General features: G+C 68.6%; 1 protein-coding gene across 1 annotated transcript; it reads right to left on the reverse strand.

Moving 5' to 3' along the window:
• Positions 1 to 65: 65 nt before the first annotated feature.
• PLEKHG3 (pleckstrin homology and RhoGEF domain containing G3) lies at positions 66 to 6,676 on the reverse strand. Its single transcript, XM_069016681.1, has 15 exons — positions 5,176 to 6,676; positions 4,987 to 5,087; positions 4,822 to 4,891; positions 4,692 to 4,738; positions 4,457 to 4,607; positions 4,112 to 4,246; positions 3,826 to 4,008; positions 3,569 to 3,661; positions 3,399 to 3,485; positions 3,253 to 3,286; positions 3,064 to 3,171; positions 2,698 to 2,901; positions 2,575 to 2,582; positions 2,305 to 2,490; positions 66 to 2,059 (listed from the first exon to the last, which is right to left on the reverse strand). The coding sequence occupies exons 1-15, from the start codon at positions 5,449 to 5,451 to the stop codon at positions 476 to 478; spliced, it is 3,267 nt and encodes a 1,088-aa protein (XP_068872782.1). The 5' UTR covers positions 5,452 to 6,676; the 3' UTR covers positions 66 to 475.
• Between the last annotated feature and the right edge of the window lie 1,693 nt (positions 6,677 to 8,369).

Below are 8,369 nucleotides of genomic sequence, written 5' to 3' on the forward strand. Positions count from 1 at the left end.
CATGGGGGGGCCTCTGGTGCTTGTAGTGGGAAGTTCTTGGGGTGCCCCATGTCCTGTGGCCAGAGAGAACAGGAGGTGTCCTTTGTCCAGAGCAGGTTGGGAGTCCCCAGGGCGCTCTTTCTGACAGATGGGTTGTGGGAGTCCATGGGGAGCCCCGTCTCCTGGATAACCTGGGTGTCCATGGGGTGCTCCTTCTTCCAGGAGGGCTGGGGGTCCATGGGAGTGCCCCTTCTCCTGGGCAGACTGGAGGTTCCCACAGGGCTCCTTCTTCCAAAGGAGGGGGGCCATGAGGGCCCCTTTTTCCAGGTAAGTTGGATGTCCATGCGGTGCCCCTTCTCCCAGGGTGACCCTTCTCCACAGGGTGACCCTTCTCCCAGGAGGGTTGGGAGTCAATGGGGTGCTCCTCTTCCTGAGGGTCCGTGGGTGGTCCTTCCAGTGAGGGTCCACAGGGCACCTCTTCTGCCCGTCCCTGCCCCTAGCTGGCAGCATCGAGGGTCTGAAACTTCTGCCGCAGGTCCCTGACGAGGCCGTGGCGCGGCGGCTCGGGGGTGCCGGGGGTGCCGGGGGGCTCGGGGCAGCGCCGCCGGTACTCCTCGGACGCCTGGTAGGCTTTGCAGCGCTCCACCACCGCCTTCAGGCAGATCTTCTCCCGCGTGGTGGGCGAGCGGATCTGCACGTAGGCCGGGGGCTCCGGCAGCCGCTCCAGCACCAGCACCCGCTGCCCGGGGCCCAGGGGGGCTTCGGCCGCCACCCACAGCGCCCCGTCACTGCTGTACCGCGCTGGCGCCGGGCTCGGGCTGTCGGAGCCCCCGTTGGCCTCGGCGCTGCGGCTCCGGCCGCCGCCCCGCTCCTTCCCGGCCGGGCGCCCACCGCGGCCGGGACCCTCGGGCGCCGAGCGGCTGCGGCTCACCGGCGGCGGCCGCGGGGCCCCGAAACGGGCACGGAGCTCCCGCACGTCGGGCCAGGCGAAGGGTTCGGCGCCCACGGGGCTCGAGGGGCTGCGGGAGGAACGCGGGGACAAGGACGCCACCAGGCCCCCGTCCCGCGGCACAGCCAGCGAAGGGGTGCTGGGCGGGGGGTCCCCGTCCTCCTGCGGCGGCAGTGGCGGGCGGCGAGCGCCGGCACGGTGGCTCTTGATGCGGAGGCTGTACTGCCGTGCCAGCTGGTACACCTTGGTGCCCAGGTGAGGGGGCGTCAGCAGCAGCTGCGGGGGCGGCCCTGGGGGTGACGCCGCGGTGCCCACATCATCCTCCTCCAGGATGAGCAGCGGCTCGGGGGGCTGCGCCCCATTCTCCTGGCATGTCTCTGGTGCCTCGGGCTGGGCAGGGGGCTCAGGGCTGTCGGGGGGCCGCGGGAGCCCATTGAGGCGGCACACGGAGCTCCGCACCAGCCCCTTGGGGATGAAGGAGAGGCTCTCGCGGCGGCGCACCCCGAAACCGGCGTCATGGTGCTCGGCATGGCCGTAGTAGCTCTTGATCTTGTCTAGGAGCAGGCGGTCCCGGTTGGAAAGCAGCGATTCCCGGCGGGCTCTGGTGAAGGGCTCAGGCGAGGGGATGGCGCTGTGGGACCCCCCAGGCTCCCCGGATTCTACTGGGGGGCCCCCGTCCAGGCTGAGGGTGCTGCCGCCGTGGCTGGGGGTGTGTCCCAGGGGCCCCTCCAGCGCCAGGCTGCTCCTTCGGGACAAGCTGCTGCCGCCACCAAACCGCTCAGCGATGACGCTGGCCTGATCCAGCACTGAGGGTGGCAGGATGCTGGCTGCTCCTTCTCCCTCCTCCTCCTCCTCCTCCTCCTCTTCGCTGCTCAGCACCTGCAAATCCTCTGCAGCACGCTCTGGCTCTCCATCCCCACTGGGCAGTGCCAGGGTCCCCACCAGGGACGGGGATTTGGGAGCCCCCAGGACCTTGGGGTGCTCCCCAGTGCTGCTGTTAGGGGGCTGGGTGCTGGGTCCCTGGGCACCTCCGGGTGAGGGCCGGGAGGTTGCACTGACCTTCTCACAGCTCCCCGGCCCCCAGCTGCTTGGCCGCTTGGGTCCCTCCAGCACCCATGGGTGTCCCCCGGCCTGGGCAAGAGCAAATATGGGGTGTCATGAGCTGCAGGGGCACCCCGGTGCTCCGAGCACAATAAATCCCAGCCAAGCCATGGGGCCCTGGGAGGTGCCATGGGAGCAACATGGGGTGCCCTGGACTGGTGTGGGATGTCCTGGTAGTGATGCGGGGTACCCCAGGAGTTACGTGGGAGCGCCCCAGAAGCGATTTGGGGTGCTCTGCATGCCCTCCCTGGGGTTTGAAGGGCTGGTGTGGGTACCTGCTCCTCCTGGGGCTCCAACAGCAGATCCCCGGCCCCTGGCAGCTCCTCCTGGCACTCCTTGCCCAAAGCTTCCTCTTCCTCCTCCTCCTCTCCCTCTGCCACCATGCCCTCAGCCGCGGCCCAGGCTCTGGTGTGCTGGGGGGGCTCCCCCACTTCCAGGAGCACCCCGTCGCTGCTGGTGTTCTGTGTGGGGGCGAGCGCCGGGCTCAGCACCCCGTGCCAGGGCTGGAGGCACTGGGCACCCCAACCCACCACACCCAGCCTTACCTTCAGCCCTGCCAGCCGGGATAGAGAAAAGCAGAGATTAGTGGGGGGAGCACCCAGAATTCCCCCCCCCCGGTCCCCAGCCACCCCTCTGCCTGCCACACCGATGCCGTGGTGCCAGCTCACCTTGCTTGCCCAAGTGCCACAGGTTGTGCTTGGTGGGCTCTGGGGGGAGGGGAGGTGACAGTGGCATCACTCCCGTGTCCCCCATCTCATCAGCACCCCGAGCCCCCTGATCCCGTCCACCGTCCACACCCGACTGCCTGCGCCCTCCGTGTCCCTGCAGCCGCTCCAGCAGCGTCTCCGTGTGCCCCTGGTGCTGGAAGGGCTCTGTGGGGACAGGGACAGGGAAACCATCAGCACCCAGCTCCACCCTCCCTGCAGGCATTGGTGTCACCCAGCCACAGCTTGGCCCTGGGGAAGGGGTAGTGGTGGGGTGGAGTGGTGGGAACACGTGTGACAGCAGGAACATTGGTGACACACGGCTCTCACCAGACTGCCGGCGTCCCTGGAGTGGCTCGGAGGCAGCATCAGCCAGGGGCTGACAGGACCAGCTCTTCTTCAGGCGCTCGGGGCTGCAGCGGGGCAGGCGTGGGGGGTCTGTGGGGACAGGGGGTGACACCAGGGAAAATAGGGGGGACAGAGGAGGGCAGAGACGGGTAGGGCATCGGTGACACTTACAGAACAGGTCCATCTCCAGGATGGCTTCCTTAGCCTGGGTGGAGGGACGATGGAGAGAAATGAAGCAAAGGTGGGGTACAGCTGTCCCCCCTCACTGTGCTGGGGTGTCCCTGATGTCACTGAGGTGCCCACCCCACCACCCTCACCTTTTGGGGGATGGTGGCATGGTGATTCTCCAGGATGAGCCGCTTGATGTGGTGAGTCCACATGCGTTTCTCCTCCACAGTCTTGGCCTAGGGGGCACAGAGAGGGCGGTGGGGTTGGGCAGGGGGGCCCAGGGAGTCCCCAGGGTACCCCCTGCCCCATGTCCCCCTACCTGCAGGCTGTGCTGCTGCTTGCCATGCTTGTAGTGTGCCAGACTGAAGCACAGCGAGTCCCGCGTGCTCTCAATCAGCATCAGCGAGGAGCACTGCCGGAAGAGGCATCAGCATCCCTGGAATTTCCCACCCCAGCACCCACTGGGGTCCCTGGCACCCACCCTGCTCCTCCATCCCTGGCATCCACCAGAGCCCCTGGCACTCCGTGGGCTCCCCACCCCTGTCACCCTCCCAGTCTCCCATCGTTATCCCGCACCGGGATGTGGCTCTTGTAGACGTAGTGGTCGCCGCGGCGCTTGGTGATGAGCAGAGCCTTGTCGAAGAGGAAGAGGGCACGGTCATGGCGCACCCGCTGTGCCCGAAATGTGCCCTCCAGCACCAGCTCCCCATAGGTTGTCAGGTCCGGCCCCTTCCAGCCCAGCAGCAGTGACTGGATTTCCTGCACAGACATGGGGACAGGTGCGTCGGCATCCCTGCCACAGTGCCCATCTTGTGCCACCTGGTGCCACCCACCACCCCCGTGGTGTCCCCCCGGTGCCCACCTGCTGGCGGATGGCGTGCTCATGCTTGCGCTTCATGTCATTGATGTACCAGGCCACGCAGGTCATGGTGTCAATGGCCTCCAGCACCAGCTCGTAGTCATCCCCCGCCTTGTGCTCAAAGTGCCTCGCGATCTCCTGGGCACAGCACGTGGCATCAAGGCACGGAAATGTGCTGTGCCAGGTGCCTGGAGTGCTCTAGGCACACAAGCTGTGTCCCTGTGCCACCCCAGGCACCCAGGTTGTCCCAGATGCCCATGGCCTCTCCCTGTGTCACCCCTGGCTGTGCCATGTGCCCACGCCACAGCAGGTGCCCACACCGTGCTGTGCCAGGTGCCAGGCGCTCACCTGGAGCAGCAGGTGGTACTTGAGGATCCTCTGGACAGGCTTGAGCAGGTAGGCCCCAAGGGGTAGCGCGTGGCGCAGCCGCTCCTGGCATTCCCGCAGGAACCGCGCCTGAACCTTGCTCCTCATGCACTCGGTCAGTGCCGCCACCGAGCTGCAGGCAGGGAGGGGGCTCAGACCCCTGCCCACCCATGTGCCTGCCCACCTCCCTGCTAACCCAGCTGTGTGCCCCACCCACCTGGGGTAGTTGTTGCAGTACTGGGTGTAGATGGCAAATTCCTGGCTCTGCAGGTAAGGGGAACACGGTGAGAGCCTGGTATGACCACATGTTGTCCCTGGTGTCCCCACAGTGCTCCCTGAGCCCTTACCCGGGTGACGAAGCACACAGCCACAGCCACGGGGTCACTGGCGCAGCTCTCCAGGTTTTGCAGGAGAGTGCTGGGGGCAGAGGGGACAGGGTGACCACAGCCCCCCACACACCCGTGGGACAGGGTCACACCCCTGTCACCTCCCAGTGGCAGCTGCTCCCCCACCTGCTGAGCTCGTAGATGTCCTCGATGTTCCCGAAGAGCGCGCTGACCTGCTCCGGCCGCAGCACCGGCTCCTCTGCGTCGATGATCTTGCCCAGGTAACCCTGCCGAGCACCCACAGTGGCACCGTTTCACCCCCAGATCCCAAACTGTGCCCAAGGGGTGTCCCCCTGTGTGCCCCCTGGCACCCACCTCCACAATGCTGCGCAGATCACGGGCATAGGTGCGCTCTGACTCCACGATCTCCTGCACCACGCGGTCCAGGTAGCTGGGCTTGGCCCCGGGACCCCCAAAAGCTGCCAGGGGGTGCCCACCACGGGCACCCGGCCACCCCCCCGGGGATGCGTTGTTGTTGGCGTTATGGAGCCCCTCGGCCCACACCTCGGTCCCGGTGCTGGGCGGATCCTCCATGGCACAGCTGGGCTCTGGGCTCAGGGCAGGGCGCTCTGGGCACACGGACACTGGCATCCCAGCATCCCCTGGCACCGGCGGGGCACAGAGCAGCTCTGGCAGGAGAATGGTGGGTTAGGGGATGCAGAGACCCCCCAAATGTGGGTGGCGTGTGGCACCAAGGGGGGGTCACCCTGATGAAAATGGCTAAACCCTCTATGCCAAGGGTTGCCAGCATCCCCCAACCCCAAAAATCCCTGGATACAGCACAACGGGGTCTCAGCACAGCCCACCAATGCCGAGATTTGGGAGTTCAGCCCCCCTCCTCATCCCAGACCCGGGACCGTGCTGGGACCAGGCGGGACGAGTGCCTCCGCCCCCACCCACCGGGGCCGTGCGTCACCGCCGCGCCCGCGGGACACCTTCCAGGTGAGCTCAGCGCCGGCTCACCCTTCCGGACCACCGGTGCCACCGGGATCCTCCCGTGCCACCGAAACCGCTCAGTGCCACAAACACGGTTGGGACACCCAGAAAACAGCGGCAAGTGGCAAAGAGTGTGGGAGTGTCGAGGCCACTGAGCCAGGTCACCGCGGCGGGTGGCCCTGGGGACAGTGACCTTGAGCTGGGCCACGTGCTGCGCCGGCGGCGTGGCCGCCTGAGCCCCCCGGCACCCCCGGTGCCGGCACCCAACCGGTCAGGCCGGTTCCCGCCGGCGCTTCCCCACACCCACCGTGCCGCGTGGCCGCCATCCAGCCGCCGCCCTCCCCGGGGCTTCCCCGAGCACGCCAGGAGCCCCCCAAAGCCACCGCGGTGCCTCCTAAGTGGGGTCCAGCCCCATGTCCCCAGTGGTGCCCCAGCCCGGGACTCCGGATGCTGGCACATCTGACCCTGCCTTGGGGCACCTCCTGGGCGCCCCGGATCTGGGTGATTTGGGGAGCAGCTCCCCCAACTTCCTCAGCCCTACAGGCATAGGGCACCCGGTCCCAGGGGGGGCACCCAGACGGTGACACCGGAGACAGCAGACTCCGAGCATCCTTCCCGGCAGCGTCCAACCCCGATCCCACCCTGCTGGGGGAACAAGAGGAGATCCCCAGGTGGCACTGGGGGAACAGACAGGGGCTCCCCCACCTAACACCCGGCCGGGGATTTGTGGCTACCGCAGCTCGTCCCCGAAGGCCACTCCTGGCCACCCTAATCCGCTCAGAGCACCGGGATTACGGCGCCGGTCCCACGTCACCGGGACCGCGGCCACTCGCCTCGGCCCCTCGGCCACCGTCATCCCGTCCCGGTGATCGGGGGGGTTGATCCTCTTACCCCCCCCCCCCCCAGTGTCACCTCGGTGGGCACGCGGCCGCCCAGAGCCCTCCGGCTCCCGCCTGCTCCGGGCGGGATTAGCTCTGACCTTCACCGCCCCGACCCTCCCCAACCCCGCCACAGAGGACGGGCGATCCCGCTGGAGTGCCGAACAGGGGGCTCTGGTGGGTCCCCAAAACTCCCCGGTGGGGGAAACTGAGGCAGGGGCCGGGTTTGTTGTGCCGAGCCGCCGGTGCTGGCGGGAGGGAGGTGGGATTTTCTCCCCACCGTGGGATCGCCGGCCCCGCTGCACATTCCAGCGCGGGAGCCGGGGCGCGAGGCACAGCCCACGGCGTTTTCCCAGGATCCCGGCACGGCACGGCATGGCACGCCGGGAGAGGGGCCGCGGCGCGCCAGCCCGCCGGAGCCATATAAGGGCAGGCGGTTCACCATTTCCAGGCATTTTCCAGAATCCCAGCGGCCTTGGGAGCGTGGAGGTCGCCGCCGGCTTCAGCGCAGCTGCCGCGGCCGTCGTTCCCGGCCCCGGCTGGCACCGCTGCTGCCCGGCGGGCACGGGCTGGGCGCCGGCGCTCCCGCCCGCGGGGACTCGGGGGGCTCGGCACCACGGGGGTCCCCGTGTCACGGCATTCCCGGGACAAGGTGGCACTGACCCGCGGGGCTGACAAAGCCTCTTAGTGCCCGGCGCCCATGGCGTCGCGCCGCCTAATCCCGAAGGAGGGGCGCAGGACACCCCCACCTCCCACTGGGACCCCTGTCCAGGGTCACCCCACATGCCACAGCCTGTCCTGCACCCCCGGCTCGGCCTGAGAACCACCCCTAGTTTCTCTGGGTGCCTGTCCCGGGGGTCTCCCAGCACCCCCAGGTCCTGCTATCTCCTGCCCCTCGGGGACCCCAGGATCCACAGCTCCCACCTCGTGAGGACCCCCAGCTCCGGCCCCACTCCGGGCATCCCTGGACCCACGAATCCTGCCTAACCAGGGCCCGTGGATCCTGCTCCACCGGGATGCAACGGCTCCTGCCCCACCAGGACCCACGGATCCTGCTCCACCGGGACCCACGGATCCTGCCGCGCGGGAATGCAACGGCTCCCGCCCCATGGGGACCCAGGGATCCCACTCCACCGGGGTGAAACGACTCCCACCCCACCGGGACCCCGGGCTCCCGCTTCACCGGGATGCAACGGAGATCCCGCCCCACCGGGAGACCCCCGCTGCCGGGGACCCTCGGGACCGCCCTCTCCCGCCCGGCGGGGATCCCCGGCTCCCGTCCCGCGGACCCCACGGCCGTGCCCCGTTCCCGCCCGGGCCGGACTCACCGCGCTCCGCTACCGCCGCCGCCCCGTCCCGTCCCGCCCCGTCCCGGCCGTGCCCGCAGGAAGCGGCGGGAGCGCCCCGGGGCGGGGACAGCGGCCGCCCCGCCCGGCTCCGGGAACGGGGACTACCGGGAATGGGAGCGGGACAGGACCGGAGCGAGCCCGGGCGTGACCGCGGGGCACGGTCCGGTACTGTCCCGGTCCCGGTCCGGTCCAGGTGTGGTCCCGGTACAGTCTTGGGACGGTCCTGACACGGTCCCGGCACAGTCCAGGTATGGTCCAGGTACTGTCCTAGTACGGTCCTGGCATGGTCTGTACTGCTCTGTTCTGTACTGTTCCGGTACAGAACTAGGCGTGCTTCTGGCATGGT

Source organism: Aphelocoma coerulescens, chromosome 5, assembly GCF_041296385.1.
Source record: "Aphelocoma coerulescens isolate FSJ_1873_10779 chromosome 5, UR_Acoe_1.0, whole genome shotgun sequence".
NCBI classification, from domain to species: Eukaryota; Metazoa; Chordata; class Aves; order Passeriformes; family Corvidae; genus Aphelocoma; species Aphelocoma coerulescens.